Raw genomic sequence first — 21,372 nt, 5'->3', positions numbered from 1 at the left:
GCGCGCTATCTCCCTAGGGAGTATTATGCTATGTTCTCTTTACTTCAATTTTTTATTCTCGTAAGGTATTGCCCACTATGTTCTATAATATCTATGGAAATAGGATCGAAGGTTCAAAGTTTATACTGAATAATTATATGCGTGGAGAAGCGTGAACAGTTGCTGAATTTTTGGAGATTGCTAAAGGCCAATCTTCCATTTTCACTAGTTTTTGATCTCTAGAAATATATGTATATGGTTAATTCTATTCATATTACAAATCTAATATCCACTTTATTGATGATTGACTTCGTAATATTCGTGGGATAATGTTAGAAATTCATGGCTTTTATCATAAAACCAATTAGTGCTAAAGGAAGTGACAAATTAAACTTATATAATGGTTTAAGTTTTCTCGTTATAGTTATTTTTATTTCCTTGTCAACATCCTCTTCCAACTTTTCAAGGTGAACTTGACCACTCTCCAATTTTAAGTTCAGATATATTACTGGGACACGCAATGTCAAAGTGTTCTCTAGTTTCACGTTTAGGCCGTAACACAAATTCATTCACTTTGCTGTATGAAAAGATTGCTATGAATGCGTTCATTTTGGTTTAAGCATAAACGGGAGAGAAGAAAATTCTCATTCGTCTTTATTTTTAAAAAAGAAATTCTGTATATATTTTCTTAGTCCTTATCTTTTGTAAGAGGATAATAATATTATCACGTCCATATTAAATTGTGTAATTATTATCTTTCATGAACAGTATACAATAGAAAAGAAGAAAATGTGAAATTCATTTTTATTGATAACGATGGAAAAGAAAGATGAAATTTAAAAATGAAAGAGTTTCTTATCGCTTGTTTTCTGGCAGTCATCCTGACCGCATCTCGCAAAGTATATTTATTTGGAGTATTATTTAATAAATGACATGTTTTAATATAAAATTAGTAAAATAGAAATAATACTATAAATTAAAAATATGAAGAAGTATTATCAGGATAATATAAATCTCACTTCATTAGATATAAATATTTAGTACTAAACGAAAAGCGATTAATATTTTAGACGGATTAAAATAGGAAAATTAAACATGATTACATTCGGTGAGCCGAGTTTTCTGCGTATTTGGAAAATATAATCTTAATATTTGAAACTTTCTAAATATTATGAACATTTATATGTTTTCACGATAATGTTAGATCGCACATTCTCTGCAAATTATTGCCTTTATCTTTTACTTCTCCAATTTATATTTTTATGCCCCCTCTAAAAGACGACATTGAATTAGTGATGACGATGGTGGATCAATAAATTATAAATTTAAATACAACCATGATGTTTCGAACTTGGATTTTTGAGTTCAACCAAAAGTTAAAACGACATAAACAGGGCGTGGGCATGATAAAATCAAATCAAATCAAGGTTGATTCGTTTAGTAGACGAGCTTGAACGAACTTTTATATATCAAGCTGAAATCATATAGTATAACTTTACTAATCATCGCACGACAAGTACATAAATTTATTTTCTTAAAAAAAGTTTACGACGATTACGGATTTAGACTTTTTGTAAAGTATACGCAAATATCATAGCAATATTTTACCTTTCAAAAACTTTATCTACATGGAGTACACGTGATTTTAACACTGGAGGGTCCAAATTACTACTCCCTCCGTCCCAAGGAAGATGACCCCTTTCTTGGACGGCAGTGGCGGATGCATGATTTTAATACTGGGGGCCCAAACTAAGGTTGACAATTGTTGTGTATTTTTAGTATTAATAACACCAGAAACAATCACGACTTGAATAGTTCACATAATGTGAAATAAATAATTTAAAATTAGTAACATAAATTAAAATACATATGGTGACATTGCCAACGTCGAAATAATTGAAGAATATATTTTTAAATAAAAAGCATAACATTAAAATTAAATTTACTAATATGATATACTATAGTTACAATGTAACTAAATAATTTTTTTCTTGTAATGTTACAATAACGATATTTACATAAATTAAAAAAAAAAAACAAAATTAGTTATATAAAATTACTTGTGTGAAAAAACATAAATGAATTAAGTACTAGACAAATGAATTAATCTATGGGTAAACGATTAATTCTATTTAGCTCTAAGATTTGAGAAAAATCCAAAAAAACCAACACATACATGTTAATTCTATTTAGCTCTCTGCTCTGAGAAAAATCCAAAAAAACACACATATATATTAAGCAGCTACTAGGATTCTATACTCTAACCTCATAGATATTAGGCCATCTGCTCCACCAAGTAAGCTATGGAATGCATGTTAACTGTTGAATGAATACATATATTATACGTAAATCTAAAATCGGTGGGGGTTCCAAGGGTTCTCCATCCCCTTTGTAGGTCCGCCTCTGTTGGGCGGTACGGGATTTTATGCAACTTTATTTTGTGTGTTAAATGGAGAGAGTAAAGTAAGAGATAAGGGATAAAGTAGAGATAAAGGGGTTTCCATTTTAAGTAATAAGTCATCTTGATTGGGACAAACCATAAAGGAAAGTGAGTCATCTTTAATGGGACGGAGGGAATACTACTTTTTTCATCTAAAAAAAAAAGTTTTATCCGTCCATTTCTATTTGTTCACCAAGTTTATTCTCATACTAAAAATGGATAGTCACTCTTAATTAACTTTTTATTTTCTCATAAATAAAAATTACACAAAATTATTAGTCTGATAAAAGGTTTAAGATTACGGATTTAGACTTTTTGTGAAAAATACACGTAAATATCAGAACGATATTTTACCTTTCAAAAACTTTATCTACATGTCATATAAAATCGTAGTTCAACTTCCTAACAACGTTAATGTATAAATAGACTATGAGTCATAATTAAGTTGATAAGACGTTTTCCTTTACTCTATACGTAAAGGTTCAAATTAATCATTAAGAAATCATTGAGAAATTATCATTGGCTCTTTTTAAAAAAAAATAAAAAAGAAAAACGAATTTAAGACATGAATACAGATCGATGAACTAATTCATGTAGTACTATCTATTAATTTATTAACGTGGGGACACACTTAGGATGGATTGTTTCAACTACCTTCGGCAATATTCTATTACGACATATATCTCATTTATGATTAAGCCCATTTGTCGCCTCAATTAACTAATTAAAAATTTCCTGACTTCTATTAGTTTGATTTTTGACAGGTGAACGAGTGCCTATAATATTTCTTATAAATTAAGATGAGGAAGAACACAATGAGAAGAAAATGATGACTTAATTAGTTCCAAATAGTGTATACATAAAAGTACTTGATTATAAAAGAAATCATAAAATTTAATCTGCGACTTATAATCAATTATTAGCTATAGCCTATGGTTAGAATTTATTAATTCTTGATTTCACTATGAATTATAGTAGTAACATTTATTACTTAGAATTAAAATAGAATTAAGAACTATGAATGCATGCTGATCAGTCAATTGGAAAAGTAGAAGAACTAAGAACTAGTATGAAAGTTACTCAAATGCACACAACATGGCCAAAAATGGCCTCGTAAAAATGACGTGAATCTTTCACGGAAATTAAGAATGTTAAAATATGATAGTAATTGATAAATTGTGGAAATGAGTTTGATTGGTTGGCCCATGTTTTTGGATTTTGCCTTTCCTTTTCATGCACTGTATTCATTACTCCCACATCTCCATAATTCCATATATATAGTTAGGCCTATCGAAATTCTCTATCACCCTATCATTTTCATTTATTTTTATGCCTTATTACAACCACCATTGCAGTTGAAAGATATACTTTATTCATTATCATTCTTTCATTCTTTCTTAGGTAAAAATCACACTCTTATTTACAATAATACATTTTCCCATGATTTATTTCTTCCTAACAATTTAAAGTATTTAATACTATATTGAACTGAAAGTCTGAAATTGAGTTCAAATTCTCCTTTGTCTATTCGTTTAAAAGTTAGAACATTCACATCTAGGAAAGCATCTTGAAATCCCAAGTACTTCGCTTTCAACCTTGTCTCATATTATTGTTGTCGTTTTTAGTATTTGGTTAGATGTTTTACTTGGTACTAAGTTGTGTTGAGGGTGCTTCTTAGAGTGTCTCCACTGGCGGACCCAGTAAGGCCCAGGGAGGGGCTTAAGCCCTTCCCCAATTTTTTTTTCCTTTTATCCTATTGCTAAAATCTTTTAAATTTTTAAAAAGATAGTCTTAAGCCCTTCCTAAATTAAGGTTATCGAAGACTAAATCGTGTGAGATTAATGTTGAGTAGGGGCTGAAGTCGCTGAGTCAAATATGAGAAATCAAATTTGCAGAAGATGGCTGTTACGACTGTTTTGGAGAAGAGGATGACCTCTAAAATACTTAATTATAAATTTATTTGAAATAATAAGGCCTTGAAAGTAGCGTTGACAGTTGATTTCAATATACAGTAGTGGTATAAATAATTAAATACTAAGTGGATAAAGGTTTTTACTGCTTTTTTTATTTTTTATTTTTTTTCTTTTTCTTTCCTTTCATTTCTTTACAATTCTATTATACAAATATTTATTTGTTTCAAATATGTTCGCTTAGAGTTTTCATCCTATAACTAGTTTAAGGTGCTCACATTGAATAATCTGAAGTTGTCTCAAATAATATTTATCTTCTTTTACAACTACTTAGGGCAACATTTTGAGTTATTCAGTTGGAATATTTTGTTTAATAGGAGTAGTATATTCTTTGTCTGTGATTAATCGTCTTGCTTTGATTTAATCTGTGCTTAAAAATTATATTAAAAAAAGAATAAAAGTTAGTGCATTATGAGTTACATTTTCATATATTACTATAATAAATCATGAATGAGACGAGTTAGTGAAATGTGGAGTCTACTTATCGAAACAAAAGAGTAAATGAGACCAATACGCGACACATATGAGAAATGGAAATAAGAGACGATTATTCACGGACGAAGGAGTATATATATTTCAGCCCCTACCACGATTTATTTCTGCGTCCGCCACTGCAGTCTCTGTTGTTTGTGTTAGTAGTTTTCTTTTTATGTAGGAGCTATAGTATTTGTTGGTTTTTTTACTGATTCTTATATTAAACAATTTTATTTTTTTTAAAGTTTTTATGTATTATTTTTTTTATAAAATGATGTGAATATACATGTAACCGACCACAATGTCGTACGATTAAATTAAATCCACATAATTGTACATTTATTGCTATAGATGAAATAGATTCACGTAACTATCACACATTTTATTGATAAGACAATTTTGCCAAAATAAAATTCAAACATAGACCATGGCGTTATCTGGTGGGACGAAATAATCACATCGTATCGAATGGCTGACAATAGGTTATGAAACATTTGACATGAATAATTAATTGTGAATTTCTCTAAAAAGTACTACTACTCCTAATAAAATGAAAACATACATGGTTCGTAGCAAACCACGGAAAGAAATCGTGGATGCCCCACAACCTGTGGGTGCCATGAAATTAATTGAAGAACACGTATTAATTGGAATGCCCAATGGAATTAATTAAAGAACACGTAAACACGTTTTAATTGGAATAGATGTCGGAAATTAAACGTCAATCAAAAAAATATATGATGGTAACTGTTGTTTCCAGAAATCTATACATATATACAATACTCCCTTCCCTCTGTCCCAAGATAAGTGACTTGTATTCCTTTTTGGGGTATCCCACTATAAGTGACATATTTCCATTTTTAGAGCATCCGCAATGGTCGGCTAGCGACCGGCTAGCCGATTCGTCGCGCTAGCCGATCGGCTAGCCGAACCATTGCAATCGGCCAGCGCGAAATCGGCGAGCGCATCGGCGTGGGCTGGCCGATCACTCGTCGCTAGCCGATCCGCTGGCCGATCGGCTAGCCGCCATTGCAGAGGCCCGATTGGCTAGCGATCGGCCAGCGGTGTTTTCCGATTTTTTTTTTTTTTTTTAAATCATATATAAACGCGATTTTCGTTTCATTTTCATTTGCACCACTTGTTTTAACGAGTTTTCTCTCTCTCTAACTTTCTGTTCAAGAGCATCATCGAGCGATGGATCACGCGGGTGGTAGCGGTAGCGGTAGTGGTGGGGATCCTGAGGAGTACGAACGGAGGATGAACGAGGCTATGGAGGCCTACATGAACCGCGGGATGGAGCGGTACATGCGTATGGTGGAACAGCAGGCGATACCTCGCCCTCCTCCACCAGTTGTCCACCACCGAGCGGTGATTGATCGGGATCACGTAGCTGAACATCAGCGGCTGTACGAGGACTACTTTGCAGAGTACCCGCGGTTTCCCGCCAACATGTTCCGGCGGCGTTTCAGAATGCGCGGGGAGTTGTTTATGCGCATCGTTAGGGCATTGGAGCGTCGATATATGTGTTTCCGCTTCGGGCACGATGCGGCTGGCGGGACCCGGCCACACCCCTATCCAAAAGTGCACGGCGGCAATCGGGCGGTTGGCCTCTGGAGGCGCGCGGACATGTGGGATGAGTACCTCCACATCGGTGAGTCGTCGGCCACTGAAATGTCTACGAAGGAGTTACGTGGGGCGTGATCGGCATTTTCGGTGAGCGGTACCTTGAAGCCTACTCCCGAAGATTGTGGGTGATGCGAGATGCACGGGGAGAAGCGTGGGTTCCCCGGGATGTTAGGCGGCATAGGACCGTATGCATTGGGAGTGGAAGAGCTGTCCGACTGCCTGGAAGGGGGCCTACACGACCGGCTACAAGTCAAAGAACCCCACGATAATCCTCGAGGCCGTAGCTGATTACCGGTTGTGGATCTGGCATGCGTATTTTGGGATAGCCGGGTCGAACAACGACCTCAACGTCCTGAACTCGTCTCCCCTCTTCAACGAGAAGTGCCGGGGCGTCGGTCCAGCCGTCTCATTCGTGGCCAACGGCAACCGGCATGATATGGGCTACTACTTGGCGGATGGGATATACCCTCGGTGGCCGGTCTTTGTGAAGACGATTCGACAAACAAGTGATGAAAAGAAGGCTTACTTTGCGCAACGACAAGAGTCGGCGCGCAAGGACGTGGAGCGCGCATTTGGTGTGCTCCAGTCTCGATGGGCGGCAATCAAGGGCCCAACGCGTTTGTGGGATGTCGGATGCGTTTCCGAGATAATGTACGCCTGCATTATCCTGCACAACATGATCGTCGAAGACGAAGGCGTACAACTGACTAGTTGGGTCGGTGACGATGAAGCCGGTCCAAGCCACGGAACGGCCACCCCTAGTGTACGACGTGGGGTACCTCTCGATGAAGCCGGCCGACTCAAGGAATTTGCCGGCATGCGCCAAGTGGATGCTCATATTCAACTCCAAAAGGATATAATTGAAGAGTTGTGGGCACGGAGGACTGCACGACGATAGTTTTTTTTTCTTTATTATGCATGTACTTTTTTTTTTTTTTTATCTATGTAACTTTTTAAAATGCAATTAATGAATTTTCCCGTACACGTGTCTAAATTTAATTCCGTATTTTAATCGTAATTTTAATTCCGTAAATGTAGTATATTTTGAATTGTTTATATTGCGGCTGGCCTATGCATTTGGCCTATTAACCATTGCGGATGCTCTTAGCAAAAAGTCATCTCTCTTACTTTATTCTCCACCTACTTTATTCTCTCTTCTCTCCTCTACTTTTCCCTCTCTCATACTTTACTCTCTCCACTTTAACTTATTTAAATACAATTTCTTAAATCCTGTGCCCAAAAGAAGTAGGTCACTTATCTTGGGATGGAGGGAGTATATAAAAAGAGAGTTTTGGGGGTATTTAGGGAAATATTATTTTAAAATAGATATTATTATTTAAAGAAAATTATATGGTTACTTGGTAGTTAAATTAGTGGGTAATTATTAAAGTTAGTGGGGAGTTATTTAAAGTTACTAGAAAGTTAATGGGTGGTTATTATCTATAGTAATTTATTTATATTTATCAATTAAAAAACTTAGAAAACAAGTGTATGAAAGAAGGAACGAAGATCTTACAGCATCTAACCCATTTTGCAGTTATGGCCTCTGATATCTTTCTCGCTCCGCACTTTTGTTGTGCTGATTAATGTTGTGTGATTGTTAGTATTTTTTATTTTAGAATGGAAGGGTTGTAAAGTGTGATTAATATTTGTAATAATTCAGTCCATTTCAATTTTGATTCTCCATATTTTGCACTATGTATGACATTCAATGTGAGGTGTCAAATGATTAAATGCATGGGAATGGCAAAGTCTAAAGAAACAGCCGATTAATATTTACAATTCAATTAACAAAAATCAGTTTTATATACGCTTTAAAGGATTGTGATCAATTGAGATTTTTTATGCTAATTGAGAAATAAGATGCAATATCAACCACTCATTTAATATAAATGAGTGGTCCAGATTTTTTCACATAGAAAATATCTTAAGATTAATTAATTATGAAAGGGCAGAATGGTAATATCATAGTAAATTTTATTTAATAAATATTTTTTTTAATTTTTAATTTTAATTTTTTATTAATTTTTTTTAAAAAAAATTTAAATTATTTTTAATTTTTTTTTAAATTTTTTTAAATTTTTTAATTTTTTTTTTCAACTACATATACAATTCATGTCAACTACACACATATAATGTCAACTATGTGTACAATCCATGTCAACTACATATACAATTCATGTTAACTACACAATATAATGTCAACTACATGTACAATTCATGTCAAATAGTATTTATTGAATAAAGTTGTTGACATTTGATGTGTAGTTGACATGAATTGTATATGTAGTTGAAAAACAAAATTAAAAAAAATAATAAAAATTTTAAAAAAATTAAAAAAAATTTTAAAAAAAAATAAAAAAAAAATTAATAAAAAAATAATAAAAAAATAAATAAAATTACAATTATGCTCCTCTGTTGACATAAACTACATGTTGTTGACATTTCACAAATATTCTGGATGAGTGGCTGAGATTGCATCTCAATTCTCAATTAGGTTGATAAATCTCAACCTAACAAGACCCTACACTTTAATATCTAATTTAAAATAGCAATTTTGTAAATATTCCCCCGCTTGAGTCTTGCACAGTATTATTGTTACATTTATAACTTGCCTTTGAATTTTTGGTGCAGGTACATCTTCCGTATTTGTTGTTTATGATGTTCTCCTTGCAGGTTTTTATGGTGTAATGTATAATTTTTTCATGTAGTGCTCTATATGAATATTAGGTTGGTGGCAGTTCTTATTCATTTGTCTTTCCTGGACGTGGTATGGGTGGTAGCAGCTACACGTGAAGTAGGCGATGCGGGATATACTATTAGGTATGCAACCAATTTTTTTTTTCCGGCTAATGCATGCATATTGATATCGGTTGTATATTCCATGCTATTTTGCTATATTTTTGTTGATGATTTTGATCGATTTGGCTATCTTCTAATATATATTTGTATATTATTTTTATTGACATGTGTTTGTGATTGATCTTTTGTAGTATAGATCAAAAAGTGATTTAAATGATATGTGATTTGTGTGCAATTTTTAGTTTATAAACTTATTTGGTTATATGAGTTTTTATTGGTACAATAAATTGCTATTGTATAAATTTGTGATTTTAGAACTTGAAATAATAATATTATTTTTCATTCGGCATATGTGTAATTTTTTTTCTGTTTGATTATATATTTTTTAACAATTGTTTTTTAATTTTATATATTTATGATTTCAGATTTTATATAATGATATTTTCATTAATTTATAAAATTATTTTACACTATAAAATAAGTTAAAATAAAAAAATGGATCGTATATCGTAAGTATATCGTAAGTGGGTGATACTAGTACTACTAAAAAGTTAAAAATGTGATTCGAGTATTGACTTATTAAAGGATCAAGAGGGATGGAGAAGAGGAATGCAATTGAGGTGGGAATTGAACCACTATTTATATTGATTAATCAAATAGTCACATGTCTTTCTTGTAAGCGAATGCTAATCATGATAAAAATGGCATATTTTATTGGTTTAATAATGTATGAACTACTATTTCATATTCTCTTGGGGCGTAATTGGTAGAATTGATGAGGTTTTAATAAGTTTAAAGATATAACGGCTTTTTCAAGTATTTTAAATAGCTAATCATACTTATAATGATGTTTGGTAGAAATATTTGGTGCCTTAGTTTATCATTTGGTAGGTATTAGTCATTATACTAGAAAATGATATTAAAGACTATGATGACAAATATGTCCTCACTTTTTTGAATTAAATGTCACCCTTACCCCCTGTCGTCCTTGCATTCCTGCATTCATCGTCAGCCTATTATAGCACTGTGTAAGCACCAAAATTTAAACTTGAGTTGTTCAAATAAGCAACGTCGTGGTTGTTGGAAATCTCGATTTACCACCGCCAAGGAGTGTCTGGTGCTGCCTCTATGTTTGTAGAGATCGAAAATTAGGAGGGCAATTTGGACATAAAACTCCAAAACACGAAGTCAGAGAAGCGGAGAAAAATTAATCCCACAAATTTTCTCTGATAGTGAATTGCAAGAATCGCAAATTCTATTGTCAAATCAAACTCAGCGAGATCCGGGGATTGTATGCCGGGTCTCCTGAAAAATTCGACCTCTACCAAACGGTGGAGAAGATGAGATAATGACCCATTTTTTGGGCTTTTACGTGTTTTTGTGGGCTTTTATGGGCTACCAATCATGCCCTAGAAATAGGCCACTCACTCCACTCACATTCTTAAAATAACTTATAAGGAGAAAGATATGATCATTACCAGGTCAATGTAGGACAATATTTAAGATATTTAACAAGCTCCAATACGTATGAGCCAGAATGACATATCGGACTTTCATCACGTGGGTAGGTAACATAAGAAATAAGTAGATAAAATCTATCATCGACTTGGGTAGCTCAGTTACCATATTAGAAATGTTCCACTCACCCCCTCAAAAGGCTTCATAAGGGGAGGGGCTAGTCCGAAACCCGAATGTTTAGGGCTGGTGTTGAAAATTACTAACTCGATAAAATTACAATTCGACTAACCCCTACCGAATTAGTAATTCAAAACCTAAGTAGGGTTGGCTTGAAACTCGATGAGCTGACCTGATTGACATCCCTACTTGCATATACACATAATACCAGCAAGAAGAAGATATATGAAGAAAATGATCGAAGGAGGCTAATGCACAATTTGGTAAAGTAAGAGAGAGGAGTACAAAAATTGGTAAAGTAAGAGGGAGGGAAAGAAAAAAGTAATGAAATTAATGTTAGTGGATCATGGGATCCACTTTAAGTTGTTAATTGTAGTGGTATAAGTGGTAAATAAATTAATATATAAGAGTGTAAAGAATTCTTAAAATAGAAAGTTTGAAAGTTGTTATTTTTAAAAACGGATTAAAATGGAAAGAGTCGTTATTTTTGACAAACGAAGGGAGTAATAAAGATCGAGAGAAAACCCTAGATTTAGAAAGAGAATGAAAAAGTTAAAAGATGATCTAAAATTTTGAAAATGACAGGAATGATGCAGATCTCAAACGCGGATTTTAAGTCAAATCGGAGCAAACTGATAGGGCGGCCCATTCATGTAAATGGGCTATAAGGTTTATGGGCTTTTGTTATGGAATTTACCTAAAACTTAGAATACTAGATGCCGGCTCTAATTTGGCTTCCACCTGCTAGAATAGTGAGTCATAATATATCAAAACCCAAATCTGCACACTAAAATATGGTAATTAAGAAATCAAATTTGCTACCAACGGGTTGTAGCACAGTTGGCAGTGCTGTGGTGACCTTGAGGTCACGGGTTCAAACCCCACCAGCCGCTGAGAGACTTTCAGCCTTAATCCGCAAATCCGATCGAGCATTGAATTAGTCGGATTCCGCCGAAGGTGGGTTCGGTACACCTGTGGTCAAACCAAAAAGAAAAAAAGAAATCAAATTTGCTAGTAAAAACAACAGTTCGCAATCCAAAATAAAACCAACATTTATTCAAATTTCTCTATGGTTGGTCTAGGTTTATAACGATCATCTATACGCAATATTACCGTTTATTTTTTCACAAATTAACACAACATCTTCGCCATTACATATTAATTGTCAAAAATGAAATTAAAATTTGGATAAACATATTTATCCATTATAATATTCTTTTTTTAATCTAATCTATCACGATCCTAAAAAGAATTACATCACAAATATACTGCAGTGCACCCATAACAAAAGGAAAATTAAAAGTTCTACTATTATATATTCATTTCTTACCTTTAAATTATTGTTTTTTTTATACCTTTAAATTGTTGTAATGGAAATAAAGATGCATAATATAATCAAACCTTCCCTGCTTATCAAATAATGTTTCAAGATTAATCATCTATTAACATCGAATGCAATTAAAGTTGAATAAAATATATCCATTTCAATTTATTCTACTTAATACGCTGTACAGAGGTGAAAAATAGTTGCACGTTATTATATTGCAAGTTTATGCGCAAAATGAAACTCACCCATAAATTACTGTATTGCGATACCATCTAATCCTTCATTGAATTACATGTTAAAGAGTTGTTAGATAATGACCCTAAAATTTCCTTTGTAATCTGAGTCATAATTCCCAAGTAATTAAAACTAACATGTAGTATGATATATCAACCATGCCATAAAACAACATCAAAATTCAATAATCATGTGTTGACTGAATTAAACTATGATGTATTGTGTTTTAAACCAACCTTTATCACACCTTATGGGCCCAGGGCCCATCACAGCATTGGGCCAAACTGGACCAGTTGTTTCTCTAAATTAAAACCGGAAACTTTAAATTCCCATTTAAATGTTGAAATCACGCAACAACTAAACAAAAAAGATTACTAAACAAAATTAGTAGTATAAATTTGTATCAAAATTCAAAAAGGTAATTTGGTCAAATTTACTAACTATACTAGTATATATAGATTATAAAAAGGAACTAAATAATTTTTTTTTAAAAAATGATTATTAAACTTTTACAAGTGAATTATGTAATTAATCCCAATCAAATAAGATAAATATTTTAATTCACTCTTTACAAGAAAATATTTAGAATCTCCATAAAAATATCATGAAAAATTAGAGAACCGTGTTTGAAAGAGAGAGTTTTTTTCTTAATGAGAAAGAAAAGGAAATGCTTTGATTTAAAAAGTCCAACTAATATTAATAAGTTCCAAAAAACCAGCACGTGCGAGCGGCAAGTCGTCGTCTCCAGACGCATCACGAAATTTCCTTTCTCCCCAATTTATACACTTTCGAAAACCTAAAATTCAATCCCGATCATTTCATCGATATATCTCTGGAATCAACAAGAATTTCTCCAATTCGTTGCGAAGATGTGGGGCTACGATAAGTATGACGTGGAATCAGGCAGCCAGCCTCTCTACCCGATGATGCTGGAGAGCCCGGAGCTCCGCTGGTCGTTCATTCGCAAAATCTATTCGATTGTCAGTATTCAGCTGCTTCTCACCATTGCCGTCGCCTCCGTTGTCGTCACTGTCCACCCGATTTCGAATTTCTTTGCCACCACTACGACCGGGCTGGTTCTCTACATTTTGCTTGTGATCACGCCTTTCATTGGTAGGATTTCGTCTTCTCTATTTAACAATTCAAGTATGTTCAGTGGAATTGGTAATCTCTTGTGGTTTCATTGATGGGGTTTTGACTTCGTTTGGTTCCTTTTTTTTGGGGATTTTTTTTCGTAGTGTTGTGCCCGCTATATTCGTATTACCGGAGCCATCCATTGAACTATATACTGCTCGCCGTGTTCACGGTGTCACTCGCATTCGCAGTCGGACTCTCTTGTTCTTACACCAATGGTGAGAAATTTGTTTTATTGCTTTAATTGTGGTTTTGCATTATGATTCAGTTTTTGAGGTGTGTTTGTGCATTATTGTAATTCAGCTTTTTGAGGTGTTTTTGTGCATTATTGGTTCTTGCTTATGTGATTTAGGTTGGGATTGATATCAGATACAAGCTTGGGTGACTGTTTTAAGTTTAACTACATAAATTTATTATGCTTTTGGTGTTTGATTAGATGAAAACCTTTAAAATCCTAGGATTTCTTATAGTTCTCTGTAAACAAGAGCTGCTAAATTACTGGATTAGACAAATTATGCTTTTATTGACATTGATGTTACTTTTGAGTTGATCATTATGTAATGATCATGTCGGAAAATGGTTATATAAGAGAATATGTCATTGTTTTTTCTCATTTCATAGTAGAGTAATAGGATGGATGGAACCTGATTTCAAATGCTGATTCTCTGATGATTTCGTCAAATGATAGTGTGAAAGGATAATATCTCTCTTGCTGTGAATTCTGATAGGGATCTTACAGGAAGTAGGAATTAGAACATGGAAATGATGGAATATACGGTACCAAGTAAAGGAAATTTTCAACAGAATGCTTTGTTTTACAAACAATGTAATGCTTGATTGTAATAAATTTGTGTTCTTGGAACATGTAGCTGATGTAGCTCTTTCACGTATTCTCTTTAAATATAAACTTGTTCGCTGAAAACTTGGTGCATTCCAATGCTTGCAGGGAAAGTTATCCTGGAAGCTTTTGTCTTGACTGCAGTCGTGGTCGTTAGTCTAACTCTCTACACATTCTGGGCGGCCAGAAGAGGTTACGATTTTAATTTCCTTGGACCCTTCCTGTTCGGAGCTATCATCATACTTATGCTGTTTGGAATAATTCAGGTTTGTGGATGTCATTATGTTCCTTATCTTGTTTACAAAATAATTAACATATGGATAAACAATGGTATGCTAATTTTGGCCACTTTTATGCTGCAGATATTTTTCCCAATGGGCAAAATAAGCACAATGATCTATGGTGGGCTTGGAGCTATAATATTCTGTGGATACATAGTCTATGACACCGACAATCTAATCAAACGATATGGGTATGATGAGTATATCTGGGCTTCTATTGCGCTTTACCTAGATGTCATCAATCTCTTCCTATCTCTACTCTCAGTGTTCAGAGCTGCAGATTCGTAGAAGGTGGTACATGTTATTTTTCATTTACTACTTGTTTACACGTCTATCATGTACGTTGGTATAGTTTGGTACAGAATATTGAAACCCGGTTGAATCATTTTATCATAAAAGCTGAAGCTGCTGGCATGTTGATTCAGTTCCGCTTTTGTTCGAATCTGTGATGCCATGCAAGTTTTGTGCTGATATCTTCACAGTTTTCTGCTGAAAAAATGCAATTTACCCTTCAATGTCTTTCTAACTAGAGGTGCTGATTAATCGAAATAAATCAATTTCATATGATTATCTGGTAAAAAAAATTTGTTCAAATTTATCTGAGCTATTTTGCAGACCTGACTAGGTTTTGGTTAAGTGAATTTGCACGTGTCAAGTTTCTTTTGTGTTAAATTCAGAAATACGAAAGATTGGTGTAGTGTTTGACCTTCTTTAATGAAGTAAATTCGCATTAGCATCATATCTTGTCATTAATATTGGATGGGAAACAAAAATATTAAAGAGATCTGGAGATTTGTGATGCCTTTTTTCTTGTTAAAGAACTCTATTCTCTAGTTTATATGCAAATGGAGGACAAACATGGTAGTAAGGAATTAATATTATATTCAATATTTAAACACTGTAAGTAATGTCATTAATACTCTAATTAATATCGTAAGCACTTGAATTAATGGCTAAGCACATGGTGAGGGAAATTTGTCTTCGTCGTAGCATTCCACTCGAGTTTCTCTTCTTATTTTATCAAAATAACAATAATCTAATTTTATTGGCTAACGGTTAAAGCCCAACATAATCCTTAATAGACTGTTTATCTATAAACATTCTTTTTTTAGGCCCAATTGTTGAAATAAACATATCTATCAGTCTGTCACGATAAATCTGTCTTATAACGGAAATGTCAGGGTTTAGAGCGTCTCCAACCATTTACAGTAAACTCAAACTCATTTTAGTAAAAATGATACATTAAATATGATTTTATTCCAACCATTTACACTAAACTCAAATTTAAAAATATTCTTTATATTATGTCCTTTTTACTCACAAAATTTAAAAAAAATTTAGGTTTTGGTTTGTATAAACCTAAAGATAGGTTTTTTTTTCCTAAAAAATCAAAAATAGGATTAGTTTTTTAGTACTATTGGAGCTAAATATCTATCCTATTTTAGGTTTTAGTGTACCATTGAAAATGATCTACTCTTATGGAAAAAAGAAGTCATCCATGTGATTGTATATTTGTATTGGCCAAGTGGTAGAGTGGTTAATGCTCGGCATGGGCGGACACACACATAATTAAGGAGGGGCTTAGGGTATCCGCAATAGTTAAGCCCGTGGCCCTGCCCAAGCCACAAAACTTGGCCTAGGCCATGAAACTGATCTGGCCACCAAAAAACTTGTCTATCCTAATAGTGGACATGCCCAAACCACCGATTAATAATTTTTTTTATTTTTTAAGGTATTTTAATTTAATTAGAATAAAAATTATCAGACATTAATAAATATAAAAATATGCATAATTTAATAAAAAAAAATTAAAGTCAAATCTTCGTTGTATTATTGAAATGGGTAAAATCATACAACGAATTTTTTAAAAAAAACTAAAAGAAACACTAAAATACACCGTCACCGCCGCCTAGTCGGTGGCGTCATCAGAATCCGCCGCTTCTTCTTCACCAACTATGTAATATCCCTAACTCAAATAATTAGTTATTTTGTATATTAGCATCATTTATCGCCATTGCATATATTATTGTCAGTACTAAAGAGAGATTATATGGGCATTATAACTACTAATATTTGATAAATTAAAAATAATCAATATAGTTAATTTATCTATAATTTAGAAACATTAAAATATTTACAAATAAATATAATTATATATATTGTGTATATGTGTTTGTCTTCAAATATTAAATAGGGAGTAGTAATTTATGTATGTACATTTATAAATAGACGTGAAGGTGTGCATGAAGTATATTTAGTATTATGAAATTAAGTTAACACATTAAAATAAGCTTTTTATGGTCTTATATATATACACGTGTTTATGCATGGGAATGGGTTAGTCACCCAATTTCTAAGTATAGGTTATGTATCTACACGTGTACACTACTTAATAATTACGTGCATACAATAACAGCTATTTCATGTTAGATTTTTTATTTTTGGTATCCAATTTGGAGGAAAAGTGCGGAATATATATATATATATATATATATATATATATATATATATATATATATATATATATATATAGGGTCTTGTTAGGGTTGAGATTATTTAGTTAAATTGAGAAATGAGATGCAATATGGACCACTAATCCACAAGATTAATAAAATGTCAACAAATACCACATTATGTCAATAAGGGGGTATAATTGTCTTTTCATTAAATTGTGTTTGAAATCATTTTCTAAAATCCTCTCTAAAACTCTAGCTTCAACATTCAAATCTTCAAATCTTCAACATTCAAATCTTCAAATCTTCAAATCTTCAAATCTTCAAATCTTCAACATTCATATCTTCAAATCTCAACATTCAAATCTTCAAATCTTCAACATTCATATCTTCAAATCTTCAAATCTTCAACATTCAAATGTTCAAATCTTCGAATCTTCAAATCTCTTCAACATTCAAATCTTCAAATCTTCAAATCTTCAACATTCAAATCTTCAAATCTTCAACATTCAAATCTTCAAATCTTCGAATCTTCAACATTCAAATCTTCAACATTCAAATCTTCAAATCTTCAACAATCAACATTCAATAAAATAACACTTATAATTCACATATCAATATAGAGAATATCGAATGTCAACAACTCGTATTAAAATGTCAACAACGAACAAATAACACTTATAATTTACATATCATCAATACCGAGAATATCGAATGTCAACAACTAATATTAAAATGTCAACAACTAAAAAATAACACTTATAATTCACATATCAATACCGAGATTATCGAATGTCAACAACTCATATTAAAATGTCAACAACTAAAAAATAACACTTACAATTCACATATCAATACCGAGATTATCGAATGTCAACAACTCATATTAAAATGTCAACAACTAAAAAATAACACTTACAATTCACATATCAATACCGAGAATATCGAATGTCAACAACTCATATTAAAATGTCAACAACTAAAAAATAACACTTATAATTCACATATCAATACCGATATTATCGAATGTCAACAACTCGTATTAAAATGTCAACAACTAAAAAATAACACTTACAATTCACATATCAATACCGAGATTATCGAATGTCAACAACTAAAAAATAACACTTACAATTCACATATCAATACCGAGATTATCGAATGTCAACAACTCATATTAAAATGTCAACAACTAAAAAATAACACTTATAATTAATGTCAACGACAAATGTCAATAACAAACGTTATTTATGTCAACTACGATGTCAACAACAAACTTTATTTATGTCAACTACGATGTCAACAACAAACTTTATTTATGTCAACTATTATGTCAACAATAATATTTCACAAATAATTAATGTCAACGACAAATATTTTCATGTCAACGACGTATATTATTTATGTCAACAATAACGTTTTACATATAATTCATGTCAACAACAATGTTTTACATATAATTTATGTCAACAACAATTTTCATAAAATTTATGCCAACGACTTATATAATTCATGTCAATAACAATAGTTATTATGTCAACGAGCTATATAATTCATGTAAAAAATAAACATTTTCATGTCAACAACTTATATAATTTATGTCAACAATAATATTTTAGGCAATATCACAAACACCTTATCTACACAACTCAAAAATTCCAGCAACACAATCGAATAAAAAACTACATCCATATATTTCACACACCAATACCGAGAATATCGAATGTCAACAACTAAAAAATAACACTTATAATTTACATATCATCAATACCGAGAATATCGAATGTCAACAACTCATATTAAAATGTCAACAACTACAAAATAACACTTATAATTCACATATCAATACCGAGAATATAAAATGTCAACAACTCGTATTAAAATGTCAACAACTAAAAAATAACACTTATAATTCACACATCAATAGTCAGAATATCAAAATGTCAACAACAAACTTTATTTATGTCAACTACGATGTCAACAACAAACTTTATTTATGTCAACTACGATGTCAACAACAAACTTTATTTATGTCAACAATAACATTTTACAAATAATTAATGTCAACAACAAATATTTTCATGTCAACGACGTATATTATTTATGTCAATAACAACGTTTTACATATAATTCATGTCAACAACAATGTTTTACATATAATTTATGTCAACAACATTTTTCATAAAATTTATGCCAACGACTTATATAATTCATGTCAATAACAAAAGTTATTATGTCAACGAGTTATATAATTCATGTCAAAAAATAAACATTTTCATGTCAACAACTTATATAATTTATGTCAACAATAATATTTTAGGCAATATCACAAACACCTTATCTATACAACTCAAAAATTCCAGCAACACTTATAACACTTAAAATGTCAACCAAATCTCCTTCAATACTTAAAATGTCAACCAAATCTTCTTCAATTCAATTTAGCAGCACTGACATGTTATATATCACAACAGATTGATTATACAAAAGACAAATTCCCACAAACACAAGCGCGTAAAACCAGAAACGCATCTAAATACACAGATCAATAACTCGCAATCCGCATCGATTGAAAACGGGCAAAATCGGAAGTCAAAAATCGAAATCGAAATTCCAATTACAAGCAGCCACGATTAACAACTAAATCAGAAATCAGAAATCAAAATCAAATCAAAATCGAATCAAATTCTCACTGAATTGATCGATTCCGATCAATGTAGATGGACAAGGCAGCGCTATTGGGGCACGCGGTGGATAGTCGTGAAGGAGCAGCGACAGAGGGCGAAGGAGGCGAGCAAAATAGCAGCGGCGTGCCGAGCGAGATCAACGAGGTGATCGTCGATCAGATTGAAGACGGATCGGAACAGATCAGGCGTCGATCTGCTGCGACGATCGGCCGGAGCTCTTTGCGGAGATCGGGAGCGTGCTGAAGGCGCTGGAAGCTGGCCGGAGAGGAGGGGTTGAACTGCCTGTCCTTCGCGCTGCCGAGTATCGGGCGGCGGGAGCTGGCCGGAGAGGAAGGGCTGTTCGCGGCGAAGGCTATAGAGAAGAGGAAAGTGTGGAGAAGTGGTCAGGGGAGATTCGGGAAGGACTGCAGAAGTGATCAATTTAAAATATAAAATTACCATTCTAACCTTTCATAATTATTTATCTAAAAATATTTTTTGTGTGGCAAAATCTGGACCACTCATTTAATAAAAATGAGTGGCTGATATTGCATCTCATTTCTCAATTAGCCTAAATAATCTCAATTGATCATGATTCTATATATATATATATATATATATAGTCCCATTATCCACAAACCCACTCTTAAAGACCGAACCACCGAACCATACCAAATTAGGGCTTTTATATCTAGTTTTTTATGGATAAGATACATAAATTTATAAATTATTTTCGCCTTCATCACGAGCCTATTTTAATTCATCCGAAGGTAAATAAGTCATACTAACATGTTACGAAGATTTAATTTCGTTCCAGAATATATTACTTCATTCTAATAGGTTTTTACTTCATTCTAGTAGGTTTTTACTTCATTCCAGTACGTAAATGTGGTTTCGCCGTCGCGTGCCGTTCTTTCTCTCTACAATATCTATCACCACCGCCATGGCGCTAATATTGGTTTAATAAACACATGGAATAATGTAATAAATTATTGGAATGAAGTATGCGTAGAAGCATTTGAAGTCCTACTGGAATGAAGTAAAAATCTTATCCAATGAAGTAATAACGTTTCTGAATGAAGTAATAAACTCACTTGAATAAATTGCATTTTTAAATGTTAATCAAGCAAAAACCCACGTCAATGAATTTGAATGAAACATATGTTGAATCATTTCAAAACCTACTGGAAGCAAGTAAAAACATGTTGTAGTTTCAAGGTATTAGGTACAAAATGAAGTAATAAACCTATACAATGAAGTAAAATGGGCTAGTAATGAAGCAGAAAAATTTTTCACAGCAACACATCTCATCAAAAAAACTAGATCTAATGGCCTAGATTTGGTCTCTAGTTCGGTCTTTAAAATTGGTTCGACATTGATCACAACTCTATATATATATATATATATATATATATATATATATAGGGATGCATTACCCTCCTTTTCCCACCTTAGTATAAAACATAGGACTAATATACACCCTAGGATCCACTAATCTAATGGTTTTAGATTA

At 32.7% G+C, this 21,372-nt stretch overlaps 1 protein-coding gene across 1 annotated transcript; it reads left to right on the top strand.

Annotated features, from left to right (window-relative positions):
• Positions 1-13,205: 13,205 nt before the first annotated feature.
• LOC125208402 (protein LIFEGUARD 2-like) lies at positions 13,206-15,255 on the top strand. The gene is made up of 4 exons (XM_048108011.1): positions 13,206-13,600; positions 13,726-13,839; positions 14,568-14,725; positions 14,822-15,255. The coding sequence occupies exons 1-4, from the start codon at positions 13,357-13,359 to the stop codon at positions 15,026-15,028; spliced, it is 723 nt and encodes a 240-aa protein (XP_047963968.1). The 5' UTR covers positions 13,206-13,356; the 3' UTR covers positions 15,029-15,255.
• The last annotated feature ends 6,117 nt before the right edge of the window (positions 15,256-21,372 follow it).

The sequence above is a fragment of the Salvia hispanica genome, chromosome 2 (genome assembly GCF_023119035.1).
Source record: "Salvia hispanica cultivar TCC Black 2014 chromosome 2, UniMelb_Shisp_WGS_1.0, whole genome shotgun sequence".
Classification (NCBI taxonomy): Eukaryota; Viridiplantae; Streptophyta; class Magnoliopsida; order Lamiales; family Lamiaceae; genus Salvia; species Salvia hispanica.
Note: the sequence above shows the minus strand (reverse complement) of the source record. Positions and strands in the feature narration are given on the sequence as shown.